Source organism: Microtus pennsylvanicus, chromosome 1 (genome assembly GCF_037038515.1).
Source record: "Microtus pennsylvanicus isolate mMicPen1 chromosome 1, mMicPen1.hap1, whole genome shotgun sequence".
Lineage (NCBI taxonomy): Eukaryota > Metazoa > Chordata > Mammalia > Rodentia > Cricetidae > Microtus > Microtus pennsylvanicus.
In genome coordinates, this window is record NC_134579.1 from 18,288,540 (window position 1) to 18,309,362 (window position 20,823).

General features: G+C 34.7%; 1 protein-coding gene across 2 annotated transcripts in view; it reads right to left on the reverse strand.

Moving 5' to 3' along the window:
- Positions 1 to 20,823, reverse strand: part of Tmprss15 (transmembrane serine protease 15) — a 99,571-nt gene that overhangs the window by 25,015 nt on the left and 53,733 nt on the right. For both annotated transcript variants that reach the window (XM_075953666.1, XM_075953674.1), the window contains 5 exons: positions 16,846 to 16,935; positions 13,285 to 13,410; positions 11,418 to 11,558; positions 3,448 to 3,558; positions 1,537 to 1,669 (listed from right to left, as the gene is read on the reverse strand). In XM_075953666.1, the coding sequence (XP_075809781.1) occupies positions 1,537 to 1,669; positions 3,448 to 3,558; positions 11,418 to 11,558; positions 13,285 to 13,410; positions 16,846 to 16,935 (601 nt within the window). The remainder of the gene's footprint in view (positions 1 to 1,536; positions 1,670 to 3,447; positions 3,559 to 11,417; positions 11,559 to 13,284; positions 13,411 to 16,845; positions 16,936 to 20,823) is intronic.

Below are 20,823 nucleotides of genomic sequence, written 5' to 3' on the forward strand. Positions count from 1 at the left end.
TTGTGTCAAATTGTTGAAATAAATTAAATGTGCGTTTGTGAGGGATCTTTTTTTTTGAGATCATAAGATAATGAAAACATTTCTCCCTTCCCTGTCTTCCAATTAATTATGGCAACTTTATTTTAAAGACAGAATTCATTCTCTACCTCAGTATTTACCAACACCTCACAGTAGAAAAACATTGATGCAAGTCTGTTTCTTGCCCAGATTTGAGAATATGAAGATAGCATTAACTAGTCTGGTTTATAAGGCAGAGACATGTTGTATAGGACTCTTAGGGTTAACAATTCTTCTTGGAATTCCTAATCAGAAAACAAATAATTAGCTCAATTTCTCACTAATATTAGTGATTAATTTTAATAATTTTTGCGAGGCATATCCCATGGGCATGGATTGGGCTGTAACAATGTGGATATCCTTCTTAGAAAACATGATGGAAAACTCATTGTTAATTTAGCATTACACTTGCCTCAGTGTAAAGATTCTTCTTTCTTACTTTGATCAAAGACATAAAAATGTTATTCAAAGTGCTTTTTACTTATGCATGCTATAAATGGAAGGAAATTAAAGTGTTTAATATAAAGGAGTAAAGACTGATCAAATCTGCCTCATGCGATTTTCTCAAATCTGTAGGGAATTGCAATTCGTAGCCAATCTGCATAAATAACTTTGAGAGACTACAGGGCCTGCTTAATAAATTAGATCCTAAATTATTTCCCACTATACCAAACACATCATTAAAACCCACCAAGTTTTCTTTCCATTTCCTCATGCCGGTCTAGACAACTCTCATTAATGCTGTAATGTTCTTTCGGGTACTAAGGCACTATGGAAACTAATAAGCATGCATAGCGACAAAGATTAACATCTTTCCACAAATTACCTGAATTATTTCAGAAGAAAGCAAGTACCTGGACTTTGTAAAATATATTATATCTAAGACAATGGATTACATCACTTATTTTTTTTTTGTACTAAAGGACCCTATCTTTTGGTCTCCAAGTCTTGCTGCAAGAACTATGATCCACAGGAAATAAGGTCAGAGAACCAGACAGTATAACTTGGGTTGAAATACCATGCAAATAAATAGGACTCAGTGCCTTAGAACTGATTTGCATTCACTCAACGTAGGCCAGTCTCTTGAAGAACTTTGCTGATATCCCGTCACTGAGTTCAAGTCTCCCGCAGCACCTTTCATTTATATAACACAGTAATTTTCTATTTATGTGTTTATCCCTACCATATAAACATGTAAATCCAAGTCATAATGTATTTCATGGACTTTATACAGTATCATTACCAATGCTTCTATTTTTGAATCAGGAATAATCAAAATTAACTTACAAAGTTTAAATGCACTAAAGATATACGTATCAATTCTAGTACACTGTTTCACATCTTATTTAATTCAAATTAATTTAAATTATTTCTTTTACTTTTTTCATCTTTGAGAATATAATTACAATATTTTCCCAATCTCTTTCACACACATATTAATAACAACAAAAAGTAAAACAGCTTAGTAGGCTCACTTACCCTTGTCCCAGGAGTTGACAAACTTCATTTGAAATCTGTGCAGTCCAGTGCTCAGCACAAGCGACATGCCAAACACTATGGATTTTGAACTGTACCAAACCATTGTTGTTCATTGTGCCATTGAGAAACCGCACTGAAAATGCAGAGCATAGGATATGGTTACATGAAGACAGGGAGTGGGGGCCGTGTGGAAATATTGGTTAAAGGGAAACATTTCATCTAGACTAGAGGAAGTAAGCTATTTGAGTCCAAGTGTACAGTGAAGATATGCTAACTGTGCACTTTTAAGTTGCTAAAAAATATTTCAAACTGTACCATTACAAAATAATTAAATGTTTAAGATGCTACGTAGAATTATTAGCTAGGTTTACTCCACATTGTATGCATGAAGCATAATGTTACTTTGCATCCCATAAGTAGTTATAATTTTAGAATTTCCAACCACATTCTTGAAATACCATTAAGTAAGTAGAGATATATAAAGGATATTGGATTATACATAGGGTCATTTTGGTTAAGTTCATAGAAGAATAATGGCCTTAACTAAAATGTGCTTATTCTCAATAATTAGATATTAGCAATTGGTTGTAGCTTTTTCTGAAGAGTATCTTGGAAGATATAAGTTGAGAAATAGAAATTTAGTTGACATAATTTTGTCCTTTTCTATAATTAAAAAATGAATAAAAAGCAGGAACATTCCAGTTTATTTCCCAGCAAATGAACAAAATAAAATTATTCGTTTTGTTTTTTTAAGTTATTAGAAGTTATTTATGAAAATCATTAGTTAAACTTAGTCACTTAAAGAAGGAAAAGTGAAATTCAGGAGAGAAAGCTCATTTTTTTTTCTTCATGTGGCCTTTTCCAGAATCATTCTGTTTTCATTTGTTGTGTTTGCTATGATTTCCACCATCTTCTCGCCACCTTACAAACATTTTGCAAAGAATGTTATGGTCATTATACCCAGAAAGGGCCTGAACCTCACCTAGTTATCTAGAAAAATAACTTTTTTTTGCGATGGCAGTCTGGCATACAAACACCATGCTGCTACTGGTTTTGCTTTATTCTTGAATAAAAGAGTTTAGTATTGAATTAAACAGACAGAGACTAAAAAACTATCCTTAGTTTATATGAGGTAGGTGATCTTTGACAGATACATAACTTCTCCAACACTCAGTATCTTCAGGGATATATCTAATATGTTCTTAATATGGGACTCCTTTATCACACTTATTTATAGTGCAATGCACATGATATGTGTAATCCCTTTTTTAGAAATTAAAACAATGGACAATAATTCAATTAATTAAGTCATCATTGAAACCTGAAATGGGAGCGTGGCCTGGATCCAATCAAAGAGAAAAAAAAAAGACATTTGAGATCTAAACTTGTTAAAGTACCAAATCCAGATAATTCAGTTAAAATATGCCTTCAGGTGCTTCTCCTGAAGGCAATAAACAAAATAAGCAGTAAGTGTGACAGGTACTATGGTACCTGGTTTGTGTTATTTTCTATCTTTGATATTTATGATTTCTGACTGAATCTTTCTTGCCCTAAACCTACAGTTATTATGTGTTATCAAGTTTAACAAGCAACACACACAAACTAGAGGCCTGCCTGTATTTTAGTTTTACTGCAAAGCAGAATGGTCTAGATGTGCTGATATCAGGAGGGAGACTTACATTCCTCAGCACGTGAAATTAATAAATCATGCAACCGTCCATTCATGTTGGGGAAATCCCAAAACAAAGCTAAAGTAACCCAAGTATCTTCATGAAAATAAGATCTCCTAAGAAAATTGGGAGCATGGAATTCCTGGGGGAGGGTTGAAGGGGGAGAGGGGAGAGGCAGGGAGGGGGTTAGAGAAAAATGTAGAGCTGAATACAAGTCAATAAAAAGAAAAAAAAGACATACCACAGTCTTCTTCATCTGAGCCATCAGCACAGTGTGCATGTCCATCACAGAGGCTCCCCATTGGAATGCACTTCCCATCTTTACACTGAAATTCTGCATCCTGGCAGGGCTCTGTTTATTGTTGAGGGTAAGAAAATCACAGATTGATGGTTTCTGAGTACCCATGCAATTTATACACTCTTAGACTTCAGAATTCAATTTACCATGTGGTAGAAGATGCTTCAATGTTGAAATACTTGAAACTTTAAATGAGTTTGGTTTTAATGTGGCTTTAAACAGATCAAATCTTGGTCATCTGTTTTGCAAATATGCTTTGAGATTGATCTTAAAATTAATTGATCTGAGAGGTCTCAAATACGGCTGGGAGATAGTTATCTCAGAGAGATTTATTTTATTGTTTTCAAAGGAAGAACTCTATGTTGGGAAGAGAAGAGGAACTCTGTTCAGGGCACATATGATGTAGATCCTCTGAGAATGGACTGTTGTATATGGAGATTCTGAACATCTCATGTTCTGTGGTACAGTGACATTCCCGAAGGAGAAACAAAGAACTTGGTAACAAAAAAAGCAGCAAGACCTCTACTCTAAAATAACTAATAAATATAAATCAGTATCATGACTGTATCATTATATTAAACTTGGATAGATTTCACTTAAGTCACAACTTAAAAGGATATCAGAAACAAAATATTCTCCATGAAAATTTTGTTATTAAAAGTTACTCAAAAATAAACTATTTGTCAAATAAATAAATAAATAGCTAACATATTAACAGTTAATATACTAATACTATTATATTAAACATTATTAATATAATATAATATAATAAAATATTAGTATATTAAATGTTGATATATATTTACTATTTATTTCTATGGCAAATAGTGTGTATGTGTATGCAAACACAGATATGATACAGTGTCATTAATTAGAAATCCCATAAAACAAAGGTAAGTATTGACCTTTGGCAAAGGTAATGAGAAGTATAGATAATAAGTTAATCCTGTATTTGTTCTAGAAACAATTGCTCTGCATTTGCTGGTTTAATAGCATTTGAGAATGATGGAGTGTTATCTTTACTGATTTTTTTCAAAATGTATTAGAAAGTTTCCTACATGTACAAAGCTCCAACATCTCTACTCTTCTATGTTTATTCTCTCTCCTTACAAGTTTTTCCATCATAGTCATGGCTGGTTACTCCAATATTGTTTGTAGCACTGCTTGTTCAGTTTGTATACCTTGCCAGACCAGTCTCAGGGTTTATTTATAGTGACCAAAGGTAGAGTTCTTGAAAAAGATCATTTTAACCAGGAATCTAGCTTTGAGACTCAAATTTGAGAAGTGGTAAAAATTGCTACTTTTTAAAGGAGAGATTTTAAAATTAGTTCTTCAAAGATTTCATGCAATACGTTTGATTATATTCACTATTGTTGATAAAATTCCCGGCCCTTTCTACCCAACTTTATGTTCTTTATCTTTTGTATCCTTTGTATTCTTCAAGGCCAATCTGTATAATATATTAATCTTTTTGAGACTTAGTATTTTTTGTTTGTTGAGTTAGAATTAGTTCTACTTATCATAAGAATAAATAAATAAATAATGTACCTGGCTTGCCAATATGTGTGAACTTTCTGTCCAATAAATGGTATTAACAGCAAAAATAGGAACATTATTAAAAGTTCTATTTAGAAAACCGACGGCAGAATCTGTAGATCTGGGAAACAGGCTGCAACTGACTTGAGATGTATCCTTCTTTATACCTTAGTCAGATAAGCTTGTGTTTTAGCAGGCAGTGGTTATAATAGTTTCGTGATTGGTCAAATTTGTGAGAATGTGACTGGAAGTGTTCAATCATAAATATCCCTGAACCCTCAAAAAACACCCCAGACGGGGTGTAAAGAATGAAAGAACAAAGGATACAGAAAAGGTCCATGAAATGCTATCTTCTTGACTAACACGGCTGTTGCCCTCACAGGCTCACAGCATCTGTAATCACTTGCACAGATCTACACAAGAACAAGTGAGTCAAGACTCTATCATGAATGGTGGAGTCATTCATGAGTCATCCTTATCTCGGGGTCTATTAGAGGCTGATGGCTATTAAAGAAAGGGGAACCTTTCTTTTTTCCTTAGCAATGTTATTGTTAGAAGATTATAAACGATTGTGTGGATGGCCCCACACGCAAGTGCATATGAGCGTCTTAATTGGACTGAGAGGGACAAAAACTGGATGAATAACTGTAATTGCTTCAAAGGTTGAGGACTTGAGTTTGAGCCTGGGGACTGAAGTGGAAGAAGAGAAATGCCTAGCCAGAATTGTTCTCTGCCTTTGGCATCAGTGTCCTTATACACATGTCTACATACACATACATAACTAACTAAGCAAATACAAAATAAATAAAAACAAAAAGTGGGGGTATCATGTTGGAAAGGGGATTTGAAACAGGGAAATGCAGATGGCTATGATAAAAATGCATTTCACATGCATCTGTGTGTACACATATGAGTCTCAAAATTAAGTTGTTTAAAAATACAAGCTTTAAAAATATCTGCCTTCCTTCCTTCCTTCCTTCCTTCCTTCCTTCCTTCCTTCCTTCCTTCCTTCCTTCCTTCCTTCCTTCCTTTCTTTCTTTCTTTCTTTCTTTCTTTCTTTCATTTTTCTCTTTATTTCCTTATACATGGGTGCGTTCTGACAGTGAGCTCTGAAACGTCTCTCTATCACCTTATTATTCTTGTTCTCTGCTCTACTTCTACTATTTTTCTCTCCAAATAAAAAGAAGATCAGGAAAATATGTCTGATCATTATCACTTGGTAGCAGAAAACAGTAATTGGATAAATTTGTCTATTTTAAGCTTTGAAACATTCTATATTTTAACCAAAATCTAATTTACCTTAATAAAGATATTTTTAGGAAGTTACAGCTGACTGTTTCGGCAAATTTTTATATCAGGAGAAAAGTAGGTTATAAAACTCAAAACATAATATTATTAGGGAGGTTCTAGTAAATGTAATTACCAATTTATTTCACAAACACATATTTTTAAACAGATTACTGAGATGACAAATGGCCCCAAATGATTGTATTTTCTACAAGGAAGCATGAACATCTTACTGGAAAGATTTCTCTTTCTTCTGAACACTATCATTATTTAACTTTCCTTTAGAAGATAGGAGAACTTCAAAATAGATGCACCCACATAAATACACACTCTATAACAATATATATTTCAGCATATATTATTTTATAACATAACTGTACTAGTTTCAGACCCATAATTAAATATTTTAATATAATCCATAATGTTAATCATTATGGATTACTGTTAAATTATTTATTATATTTTCCATAGCTATTATAATCATTATGTCAAATGAAGTTACAGTGACAGTACTTAATTGTGGATATATTTATTGTTAGGTTGCTTTTATTATTGTGATCAAGTTATAGTCAGTTGGAAAGGCACATGTTAGTTACAGTAAGTATAAGAATCAGTATAAAATTTTGAGGGAAAACATGTTCCCTGTCCCTGTCTAAAAATGATAATTTGTTGTCTTTCTGTAATCAAAGCTGTTAGAATTATACTTGTAGAAACAGAAAAGATAACTAGCTCAGAAGGCAAAATAAATTGGATGAGAAATTACAGAGTGGTAAAAATGGTGTATTCTTGCTGAGGTGTTTTGATATTATAAAATTTGAGGAGGTATGCATAAGCTATTTCAAACTTTCCATATATGTATAATCATGATTTTTGTTTTTTGAAATATATAATATTTCAGGTTATTAGGAAGTCTTTAATACAATAATTTTATTCTTTCTGGAGCCAGAAATCTTATTTCTGATAGTTTTATGCCCATGGTGAGAGAAGAAAAAGGTAATATTATTCAGAATTGAATTTCCCCATTTTCTCTTTATGAAGTCTCTATAGCCCTGCCTCATTTAGTCACCATATGCTTGGTTTTTTAAAAGAAACCAAATTGGTTTCAAAGGCACACACCACACAAGATGGGGAGGGCTCTAAGGCCCTGAGTGTAACCAGGTGCCATTTGTGAGTTGGATTTATGCTCTACTGACTTCCACGTGAAGACTCAGAGAATCAGAAACAAGCAATGGGAACACATTCATAAGAGACTTAGCATAATAAATATCTACTGTGAATACTCAAGTTCAACGGGAAAAGGAATGATTAAAAAGGACAAATAAAATAAAATTTGCTTCATAACTTATTTAAAGCAAAACTTTCAAGATATTCCTAAAATATCTCAGAAAACAAGAAAGTGTTTATACACTGGAAGCCATTTTTAGCCTATTTTCCCACTATGTTTCTGAAACGGTTGCCAAAGCAGAACACCAATATAAAGAGGAATATGTACCCAACCTCATATTCATTACTGGCTTGATTATCTTCTAATGCCAAATCCCTGTTTCTATAACTGCATTTCAGTCTTTTGCCATTAAAAACATTTTGATAAAAAAAAAATCACTATGTGGAGGACAGCTGGGTCACTGAACTTCTCCTTCCCAGAAGACTGTCTTCTAAGTCCAAGAGAAACAGCAACTCCCAAGTGAGTCCATTTTTCATGCAGTGATGTTCTGTAAGAGATCCCTCTATCTTGACTCAAAAACAAAACAAAACAAAACAAAACAAAAAAGCATTCTCTTAAAAACAAGATGCTCATGACCAAAATCTGGCTCTAGGCAAACCAAATGCAAAGAACCTCTTCATATAATCATGTGTGTTCGTTTTATTGGCTGATATGTGAAAGAATGTTCTGCAATGATTTCAATTGCTTAGATTTATAACAGACCCACTCTCCTGCAGGTTGATATATAGCTTTAAAAAACTAAATTGCTTCAGATGGGCTTTATTATTTATTTACATTTTTAAAAAGCAAGCAATTATTCTATAAAAGATTCTTGTCATGACAAAATCTGTGAAAACATATTGAGATGACTAACCTGCTGTGAGGATAAATACCTTTGTGCTAGCTATTTTATTGTTCCCTTGTATGATATTCTGTATGTCTGCACATTCAACTATGCTGCACCAAATACAGACAATATGTCATTCTTTTTAGCATGCACACAGTAACTCAGTCTCATAAAATACAGGCAATATTGTTATCTGTGCACTTTTCATTGTATAGTATTTTTTTTTTGGTTTTCAAACTTGATTTCATTGAGCTCTACATCTTTCTCTGCTCCCCTCCCTGCCTCTCCCCTCCCCTTCAACCCTTTCTCAAGGTCCCCATGTTCCCAATTTACTCAGGAGATCTTATCTTTTTCTACTTCCCATGTAGATTAGATCTATGTATGTCTCACTTAGGGTACTCATTGTTATCTAGGTTCTCTGGGATTGTGATTTGTAGGCTGATTTTCTTTGCTTTATGTTTTTAAATCACCGATGAGTGAGTATATATGATAATTGTCTTTCTGGGTCTGGGTTACCTCACTCAAAATGATGTTTTCTAGCTCCATCTATTTGCCTGCAAATATCAAGATGTTGTTATTTTTTTTGATGTGTAGTGCTCTATGTGTAAATGTATTTTAATCCTAAATTGTTATTAATTTTAAGTTTTCATCATCAATAACTCTGAAGATATATATTCTCTTTGCTTTTCTGCATGAGTTATATTTTAATATCAACGCTTGTAGTAATAATTGCGGCGGCGGGGCTGCGTTCCCAGCACCCCGGCTGCCTGGCTAGCTTATGACTTCATAGAATCTTAGTCTCTCCTCTTCCCCTGCTACTATCTCTTCCCTCCATTAGAAAAAAAAAATCCCTTATGGTCCAGGCTTGTCTGGAACTTAACATGCCACGAAAGAGATAGATGGACTTTTAAATTCTGGTCTTTGTGTCTTCTTTGGGTCCTTTTCCTTGTGTTTGTTTTTTCCTATTCCAATGAGCAGTTTTTGCTTTATCTTATTATACTTTAATTCATTTTATTATTGTCCCATTTTATAGAAGCCCAGAGGTGAGGAGACGGGGGAGTGGAGACGTTTTCATTCCTCAGATAAAGCAGGTTCATTTGCCTCCAACACTGGCTATGAAGGGCTCTTTCTCTATTTGTCCCTTGAACTAAGGTATTGTGTAGTTTGATCTCTAGCTAGTGATTCTTCTTTGGAAGGTTCTGGAAATTTTAGGTAATAGAGCTTAGCTAAGGGAAATAGTGAACTGGTGTTGTATCTTGTTTTAGGAGTCCCTTCCCACTCTCACTCTATCCTCCCTTCCACCGTCTCTCCGTCTCTACATCACTCTCCATTTTTGTCTTTCCATCATAAATTAAGTAGTCACTACTGTATGCTTCCACAAACACCACATTCTTTCTTCTTGTGGGCTCAGAATCCAAGGGACAAGGACTGTGGACTGACTTTCTGAAGTCTTGGAAGCCTGAAAACAAGCAAATTCTTCCTCTTTTAAATTGACTTCTCGGGTTTCTGAGCACAGTGATGGATAGCCGCTTATGTGGACAAATTGCTTTTGTCTGGGGTGGAAAAGTCATTCTCTGGATTTATCCAATCTAGATACTTTAAAGCATTTAATATATAAGTATGCTCATATGACAACAAATATGTCTACATATGGCTAATACTTAGTCAAGCCAGTAAGCTTCACTCTTCCATAGTCTCTGCATCAGATCCTGCCTCCATGATGAACTAGGAATTATAAGCTTAAATAAACAATTTCCTCTGCAAAAAAGTAGAGGAGACAAAGAATTTCTGATCCTCCTGCTCCTGTTAAAGACAGGTACCACGATATGCCAGACTTATGTATGTATATTTATATACATACATATATATGTATGTTTTATATACATACAAAACACAGACAGACACATACTATATACATATATATGCATACACACATACAGTTTGCTAATCTCAGTAATTGCTTCTTTTGTTTGATTTATATCACTGTTTCTAAGTCAAAAACAGCTGCTTCTAAATCAGATGGGAGATTAGTTGATTGGGTTTAAAGCCAACCCTTCCTAAGTAGCTTTCATAATTAATTTTGTGGCTTGTTGTTGGGGCTAGAGAATGACCATAAAGCTGAAAGCAGGCCACTTCCTGGGACAAGGTCAACAATTTCAAGCCAACTGAGAGCAGTAGAGAAACAGATATAAGCATCATTTAACCACACAACAGGATTTAGCCTTAGATAATAATCTAGAAGAAAGCAATCATGGAAAAATTCCTCTTCTCTAGGATTCAAATGAATGAAGGATGATTTGTATCAGAAAAAAAAATGTACTGAGGAGTAGGTCAGCACAAAGTAAGTCAGAACCCATGTAGAATCACAAGTACAAATAATTCAAAAAATTAAAATATCATATATATGGGAATACATACATACTTTGTGTATCCCTCTCTAAACCTGTCTGTCTCTGCTGTCTCTGTGTTCTCTTTCTCTCTCGCTGTATATGTGTTTGTTACAGTGTGTTGCTTTTTCCTACTGTTAAGGTTAGGGATTTGATAAAGTACACAATAAGCAGGCTTTAATGTCAGCAGCATTCAGTGTTAAACTCCTCCACTGCAGTTGTTTTATTCTGGCTGTTTCTAACAAGTTAATGATGTTTAATTTTTTAATTGGGTGTCTCTGGCATCCAGCAGTTCAGTAGCTCATCTCCCTCCTTGTCTCTCTGCAAGATCTCGGAAAAGTGAAAATTCTCTCCTCACAGAGCCAATTACTTTACTTTGAAGCTCATTTTTAATTTTTACTTCAGTGAATAGAAGGCAAGGTTCTTAATAGAGAAGTACTTAATATGCAAAAAATGTTGTGGATTCCTCCTGTGAAGAAACTCACATAACCATTACATATAGAAAGAGGAAAGAAAAAAACCTACACTACTCTGAGAAAGACAAAATAGTATATCAGAATGCAAGCACGTACAATGAGATTTGCTCTTGAAAGGGGTTTCACCCTCCTTGGTTTGTTCGTATAACTGTGCTGAGGTGTGCACTCTTTCTTACCTGGGATGCCCAAGTAATATCCAGTAGTGAAATTTGCTTTGAAGCCCCTGCTTGCCGTCATCGTGCTTGTGATGAAAAGCACAGTCATCCTGTTGGTGGTGGAGAACACGTCCTTCACAGGGCCAGGCCCTGTGTACACAGCTGCCCGCAGGGGAAAAGAGACTGTGAGGTGTTTGAATCTCAGCGATACCTGAAGAATTTTATTTCCGTCTTCTAGAGGAAGGACTAAATGCAGCATGACTCACCAAAATTAAGCTCACAGTCTAAGAGTTCAGATGCTGATTCTTAACTGTTTTATCTATTATAAGTAGAAAAACACTTCTGAATCAAAACAGTTTTGGTGTGGGAAGTCCTGTATTTGTGTTTCTTTTATTGACTAATGAATAAAGAAACTGTTTTGGCCTGTGATTGAGTAGAGTAGAACTAGGCTGGGAAAATTGAACTGAATGCTGGGAGAAAGAAAACGTAGTCAATGAGATGCTATGGATCCACCAGCGTGGAAAGATGTGAACTGCCAGCTAGAACCTTGTCGGTAGGCCACTAGCCTCATGGTAAAATAAAAAATAAAGAAAATCAGTTAATTGTATATGTAAGAGCTAGTTAGCAATATACTTAAGTGATTGGCCAAGCCGTGATTTAAATAAGACAGTTTCTGTGCAGTTATTTTGGGCTTAGCAGCTGGGAACAAACAAGTGGTCTCTTACAAGACAATGTCTATCTGAAAATTACAATATAGTTTAGATACCCTTCTATGATTCTTCTTTATCAGATCTTATTCTGTTTATTTATGTTAATAATTATAAGTAAAATAATAAATTAATATTTTCCTTGATCATGTAAGTAGTATTTTTTTAATAGGAACACTTTTAACTGAAAATGAAATAAAGCAACCATTTAAAATTTGTTGACAAATGTATATACTGATCCAGTTGAATGTTCCCTAAGAAGTCTTTCTGGTCCCTGTAGGATTTCATTGCTGATTTATTCAGTCTGTGGCTCTGACAATTCCTTCCAGAAAGCTCTGCTCTGAAACTTTGTGGGATTTTGCTGGTATGTCTGGGGAATTCTCACTATTATGCTAGTCTTTTGAGGTTGGATTCTCATGGTGAATCTTCCTTCACTTGTCACACGCAATTTTTATATAATAGTTCCCTGATTTAAAGATCTTCAGGCCAGAATTTATACTTATCATGAATTAAGTCACAAATACAGTTAAATAAAACACTTTCTGTGGTGAGAAACTATTAGTTCATACTTCCCAGTTGAACATTTAACCATCTTCCTAATTTAATATTTAATTTACCTTACCAAAAGCTAGTTCTTTCTTTAAAAGTAATGTTTAAATGATATGGTATAATCTTATGTTTGGTTAATAACTTTTAAATATGCTAACATGTATTTTGTTATCCAGACAAAAATATTTCTCATGTATAATAAAAAATAATAACCAACAGAAACAGTGAAAAATAAATATTGGTTAACTTTTGTATCCTTCTAAGCTGTTAAGAGGTAGATGCTGCTACAAACAATAATAAGCAAAACAATGTCAAAATATAAGATAAAATGACTTAAAATCCTGATTAACAACAAATATTCTAGAAGAGTATATTGTGTCACCATTGCAAAGATGTCCCATAAGAATACCCAAAATTCTCCGGGAGGAATTGGCAGAGAAAAGATCATGATCAGAATACAGTGTATGAAAAGAATCTATTTTCAATGAGCCGAAAATATCCAACATGTGACTTTGCTGCCATATATTCATTTTGCCAGTTGTAAAGGTCTGACATCTGCTCCCACATGCTGTCTCTGTGCATCAAGTGATTTGAGTTACACAACTTTCAGAAGACTCAAATTTCAGTCTTACCTAAGAGTAAGGAGTCAACTTCTCCCCCATCTCTCACTTCAACCACATCATTGATGCTTTCCAACTCAAACTCTTGAAAATGAAGTTGGATATTTTTTCCCTTCTGTGCATTTAAATTCCATACACCTTGAAAATAATAAATAATGATGATTAATTTACAGCCTATATCTTTGTATCTCTACTAAGTATCCACAGTCTTATTTATTTTCATTGATTTATTTTGTTTTGAGCTAGTAAAAGTAATACATTGGTTAGATCTTAAATATGTGTTGCCATAATTAAATAAAATTTGATATAAACTCATCATTATTAAATTTATTTTATACAAAATAAAATACTTTTATTGGCTTTAAGTAGCCCATTAATACTGTAGTGCAGTTTAAGAATATCAATAGGTATTAAGAATCTACTTTAATTCACTTAAATTTCTTTATTTTTGTTTGCATTTTGTGTGTGTGTGTGTGTGTGTGTGTGTGTATGAGAGAGACAGAGAGAGAGAGAGAGAGAGAGAGGGGGGGGGGGAGATTGGAGAGAAGACACAGTGCACAGAAAATAGCTTGCTAGAATAGTTCTACCCTTCCACTATTGACGTGCTAAGAATCAAATAAAGAACATAAGACATAGTGGTAAGCATCTTTACTTGACAAAATTTCAAGTCTCATAACATAGAGCAAAATGTCTTCATACTACCTACTTAATCAACTACAGTTATTGAGTTTTCCTTAAAGAGCCATAAAAGTCCCGATTTTTTTGATTAGTCTGTGAAGGGTCCTTTGATGTCCCTCTACAAAGCCTTATTTTACTCCTATTTTAATGGCATCATAAACTTTTGCAATGCCTGGCCCTTGATCATAATATCTGTCCAGACAATAACCTTGTTTATTCGGTAAGTAAAGTTCTTAGTGAACATTGGTTGAATAAAAGAACTAAGGACACCCAAAGAATGCTGAGTAGAGGAGAAAAGTACACCAGTTAGTTGTCCAAGATTAAATGGTTAACCCTGAAAATGAAAACACACAAAGAACATTATAATGATATATGTATATATCTGATATATCTATCAGTTTAATGTTGTATATAACAATCACACATTTATATATGTATGAAACAACAATTCATTAAAAAAAAGCCTTAAATTTGAAAGAGAGTAAGAAGGGGTCTATTAGAGTGTCTGGAATGAGGAAATGTAAGGGTAAATTTATGCAAAAATTCACATTATATAATCTCAAAAATAAAGCAGTGACTAAGAATTAGATTTTTAAAATCTCCATGCAAAAGATGTGATTGCATGTTGTCTTCAGCATGGAATGTGTATCCCAGAGGATAATCTTTGCTTCCACATTCGGATCATGTTAGACTAATGTCTACCTATTCATTTGACCTAATGACATCTATTTGCCTTGAAATTGTTACACATCTCTTTGTAAAGAGAGCCTCACATTTTAAAATCCTCCTTTCACTGTCATTGTTCTGTTCATGGAACTGGCTCAGTACTGCAGTTGAGTCCTACCTAGGCATGAACACGAGTAAAACATGGCTATTTCCCAGACCATGCCTCCTGAATTGCAATCTTTGTAAAACAGGATGGAGAATGTGGATTTGTAATGCAGATTACACAGTTTTCAGATAACTGTCATGAGTCTCTCTATGTAATTACACTAGCCCAGAGATAACTTTTGTACAATGTTTTGTAGGTTGCTTTCTCTAAATTTAGATATTTCAGCAGCCTGCATTATTCTCTTATCGATTCTAGGAGTCTAAACATATTCCTCTGGCTGTATTCTTCATCAAGTCTAGTATGTGTTTTCTAAGGGTGAAGGTATTGCGTTGACTTTGCTCTATGAAACTGCAAGTTTGCTGTGCATACTCCAGGGATTATACGTGAGCTAGGAAAGTGATGAGGAAAATATCTAGAGCAAGGGTGACTGCATCAAGGGCATAACTTTCATGTTTTTATTCTGGAATTACAGTAGTAAAAAGTGCTATGAAGAATGATTGTGAGACTAGATGGAAACCATGAATAGTGAACACCATTGCTTTGACTCACTTAAAACTTTGCAATGAAAAGTAGACCAGGCCGGGCGGTGGTGGCGCACGCCTTTAATCCCAGCACTTGGGAGGCAGAGGCAGGCGGATCTCTGTGAGTTCGAGACCAGACTGGTCTACAAGAGCTAGTGCCAGGACAGGCTCCAAAGCCACAGAGAAACCCTGACTCGAAAAACCAAAAAAAAAAAAAAAAAAAAAAAAAAAAAAAAAAAAAAAAAGAGTGAGTACATCCCATTTTCAAAATGGGATGTACTCACTCATAATTGGTTTCTAGCCATAAATAAGGGACACGGAGCCTACAATTGGTGATCCTAAAGAAGCTAAGTAAGAAGGTGAACCAAAGGAAAAACATATAGCTATCCTCTTGGCTATGGGAAGTAGACAAAGCTGCCGGAGAGAAAATTGAGATCTTGGGGGTGGGGTGGGATGGGGGTAAGGGGAGATGGGGAGAGAAAAGGGAGAAGGGGAGGAAGGGGGGAACTTGGAGAAAAAGGAAGATTGGGATAAAGGAAGGTTGGATAGGGGAGCACGGAAGCACAATTCTTAGTTAAGGGAGCCACCTTAGGGTTGGCAAGAGATTTGAACCTAGAATGGCTCCCAGGTGCCCAAGCCGAGGTCCCCAGTTAATTCCTTGGGCAGCTGGGGATAGGCAACCTGAAATGACCCTATCCTATAGCAATACTGACGAATATCTTGCATATCATCATAGAACCTTCATCTGGTGATGGATGGAGATAGAGACAGAGACCCACACTGGAGCACTGGACTGAGCTCCCAAGGTCCCAATGAGGAGCAGAAGGAGGGAGAACAAGAGCAAAGAAGTCCGGCACCACACACCCACTGAGACAGCGGAGCTGATGTATTGGGAGCTCACCAAGGCCAGCTGGGCTGTGACTGAAAAAGCATGGGATAAAACTGGACTCTCTGAACATGGCGAACAATTAGAGCTGATTAGACGCCAAGGACAATGGCAAGGGGTTTTGATCCTACGTACTGTGCTGCCTTTGTGGGAGCCTACCCAGTTTGGATGTTCACCTTCCTAGATATGGACGGAGGGGGGAGGACCTTGGACTTACCACAGGGCAGGGAACCCTCACAGCTCTTTGGACTCGAAAGGGAGGGGGAAAGGAGTGGGGGGAGGGGGAGAAGGGTGGGAGGAGGGGGAGAAGGGTGGGAGGAGGGGGAGGGAAATGGGAGGCTGGGAGGAGGTGGAAACTTGTTTTATTTTCTCAATAAAAAAAAATATTTAAAAAAAAAAAAGAAAGAAAGAAAAGTAGGCCAGAAATCTAAAAGAAATCAGGGAAGGGTTTCGAGGGAGGAAAGCAAGGCAGGGGAAAGGAAATTACAAATACTGTCAAATATGAAGGAAATAATTAAAAAAGAAGTAATAATATTTCATAGTAGGCATGCTACTGAGTCCATTTTGACAAATTCATAATCTATTTCTCTATTCATGAGGGGCATAACCTTCTTATATACATTTTTCCTTGATAAGCTGAGCAAGAAAAGACTCACAGAAAGCTTGATTAGGGTAGATATCTGGAAAGTTGGGAGAACTGAATGTTGTGTTTGGCTCCCATAATTCAAAAGGTCCTCCGCAGTCAGCTAAAATGGATTAAGAAACAGTTATTAACAATACCATGCCTATTCCACAGATATTTTCTTAGATGCCAAACATTGTAAAAACACATTTCCTAGAATGCTATTTTTGACAGATTGATTTTACAAACTGTATAAGTTGTTAGGGGAACATGTTAGTACATTGGTGTTTTTACTTGAAAAGTTCCCAAAAGCTTTATATTCTTACTTCCTTTATAAGTTTCAAAAGATTATAATAGTGTTTACGATTGCCCATATTTATTTGACCAATGGAAATATTTTGTTAAGTACATAAGAGAAAATCATATCTGCAGAAAAATATGAATATTTATAAGAGAAAAATGCCATTCCTGCTACTATCTAGAAGTAGAGTCAGTGCTGGTATGTCACTGATCTAGCAATATAGACTTTTCGATCTTTTATTATTAAGGTATTGGGTGGAAATGATGCTCAACATTGAGTGTGTGGTAGTCAGGAAGGGAGGAGCAACACTTTCTCTTCCTGTTTAAAATTCTGAGGAAATCATGCTTGTGCACACCTGTGATCCAAGATCTTAGACTATGGAAGCAGAAGGATCTGGAATTCAACCTTCCTATGTTACATGAGAGTATACACACAACCTTTCCAAACAAAAAAGTGCAACAAAACAACAATTCTTAGTTTCTTTTCTTGTTAGATATGTTACTCAACATTTTGTCATAGTTGAGATTCTCAGGGTTTAGTTAAATTTTATTATCAAATAGAGCCTACATCTTCTAGTTCTATGATTAGGTATACTAACATTCTAGTATACTGAATGTATGTTTTCTTTTTACTAATTATAAACAAATATAAGACAGTTTAAGATTTTATTGTCTGTTTTAGGGACCTCAATTTTAATACTCGCTACCATTTAAAATGATATATTTATATTTAAAAATGATTTCCAAAATTTAAGATGCCTGGCTAACTGTATGAGGATTTTCCTTTTAGTGAAGGCATATAAGGTTAGGATTTTTTAATACTCAGTAAATTAGAAATTGAAATTGAGAGAGGGAAAATTAGACTATATCCATGCAGAGCTTCAATCATTTGTTCTTTCTAATAATTTTCTATACATATCATTAGTCTTCTTTACCTAAACCACTTGAACATCTTCTGAGCATGTGCATGTATGTCTGTGTATGTGAGATTCTATGTGTATGTCCATGTCTTTGTATTTGTGTGGTTTCTATGCATAAGCATGTGTGTGCATTTATCAGAGTGTGAAAACACAAGTGTATGACTGTGTGTTTGTGTATGAATATGTGTATTTGTATATATGTGTACTATGTGAATGGGTATAGTATAAATTTGTCTGCATTTGTACATAACATATTTGTCTGTGTGTAGGTGAGAATGGGTATGTGTTTATCACTGTATATTTGGGTTAGTACAGATGCAGGCATGTGTACAATATATTCGAGCTTAAATCTCTATATTTTATATTCATAAGTGTGAATGTGTTTGTTTGTATGTATTATGAGTATGTGTATACTTATATGTGAACTTGCAAATGTGTATTTGTGGATGTGTGTATATATATGAGTGCATGCACATGTTTACCTATGCTCACTGTGTTTCAGTTCTTAGGTGTGCACATGTGCATGTGAATGTGTGTATGTACTTGTGTATGTATATATGTGTAAATGTGTTTGTGTGAGTTCATGAAAGTTTAACTATATGTGTTTGTGTTTATCTGTTTAAATGTGGATATGTTTGCACGTATGTCTGTGTTAATATGTTTTATGTATTCATAGGTTTGTTGTGTGCACATGATTCTTATGGGAAGTTCCATAGACTGATGAGGCATGACTCTAGAAACTGCATTCATACTATGCTGTTAGGTAATAGAGGCTGCACATACAATGGGAGTAAAACATCCTGACTGGCTTGCAGGGTCTGTTCATTGACAGAGTTGGATTCTCACTTTTAATATTCCTAGGTGCTGTTATTTCAAATGTTTGTAATTTGATTAATCTCTTTTTATGCCATAGAAATCTCTACTGTACCCATGATGTGTTTATGCAGCATTCTCTAAGGGAGTTTTCACAGATGGAGTTATGTCCTTAAGAGATTCTGCTTGTAACCTCTATTTAAGGCTGACATTTATAAGGTTTGTGTCCATAGGGAGGTGTATCCCACAGGTGGGAAAGAGGAGAGCTCAACCCTCTCATAGAACGTTATAATTAAACACGTGGGAAAAAACAAGATAAGAAATGAAGACATAATTTCAATTACTGATAGGCTTTTGACTGTTACTTATTTATGGGGGAATAATATATGTAACTTGAGAAACAATAAATCACATTGATTTAGATGAAATTAATTTTAGTATTCTCAATTATTATCTATTATTTTAGTAATACACAATAAATTTTTAATATTATATTGAACATGGTAATAAGTTTAGGTCCTAATCTGAAATTACATCTCCTGTGAGAATTTGGGGTCCATCTTTTAAAAATTAGTAGTTTTAAGACATTTTTGTAGCTATTCATAATGTATATATTTTCATCAAACTTGTGACTAATTGGTTTAAATGTTTATTCGTGAATATTAAATTTTATTTGTTCTTAAGATAAAGTTAACCAATGATAACACTCAATGAGGCTAGTTGTTGTAAAGGTAAAGCAATGAAAAGAAAAGAGAGTAAGAAAAAGTTCTTTGGTGAAGGATTCTATTAATGCAATTAAGACCTGTGTGTGCTAGGGGTTGAATATTAAGTTGGACAAACACCATAGATTTCTGGTCTGCAGGGAAAGGCTAAGAAAGCATAAATGCAGACTGATTCCCATATGGAGAACTTGTCAATTTGTTTAGTAACTTTTTTCAAACTAACTCACTGTGTGTTAAGAAATGAAAAATGGCTTACTTACATCAGGAAATGATAGAGAAAAAAAAAACCTTGAAATATTAAAATGGCTAAAGTCAGTTTTTCTTAATTAGTTGAGAATCTCAGAAATTACCCAGGAGTTGAGTGCTGAATTCTTTTTGCCTACACATACTGTACTTTGTGAGAGAGTCTCAGAATTGGTTTTCAAATTAATATGATGTTTGTTTAACAGAATATTAGCTTTTGTGAACTTCTTCAAGCAGAGAACTCTTATTGAAATTAATTGTATCAACATCACAGGCACCATCCTGAAGCTGATGGAACAGAGACTAAAGTGACATGGTTGAGGAATCCCTGCAGTTGTGAATATTCAGAATACTAGACCCAACAATATTCTCAGGAACCGAGTAGGTACACGTTCTGATTATTCAACCACTTGTCTGAGATTTCTTATTTAACTACTCTGTAAAGAGAAAGAGAAAGGTTTTAGCCAGTCAACCATGGTTTCCTTTTATTTTTGCTTAAACAACTCAGTGATCTGGAATCAGAATAGCTCTGCACAGATAGGACTTCTATTGACCCATCTGCAAAAGGCATTAGAAAGAAATTGTTCAGGATGCGTTAGACGGTAATTAACATTTCCGCTGTGCTAAACATTGGCTCAAAGTGAACCGCTTAGAAAGTGGAACAAACACGTTCTGGGCAAATTCTAAATTTATATCTTAAAATCCCATGGGTTATTCTAACAGTACAATTTCCCCAGTGCTAAAACATGCACAGATGCTAAGCTTCTGTGCACTGAGATATTGTGACTTTTCTTTTACTGACTAGAATAGATATGATGATGGTACACATAATATTGATTTTAACATGGACAACAAAGGTGCAATCATTTATTTTATGTGTGATAATATAAAAGTTATCTTAGATTTTAAAATTTAAGAAATGTAATTTGTCTAATATTTTAAATATGGAGCATCTGAGATTGTACTGTGGAAACTTAGAAATACTCATCAAACTAGTAGTGATTTTAAGAATTC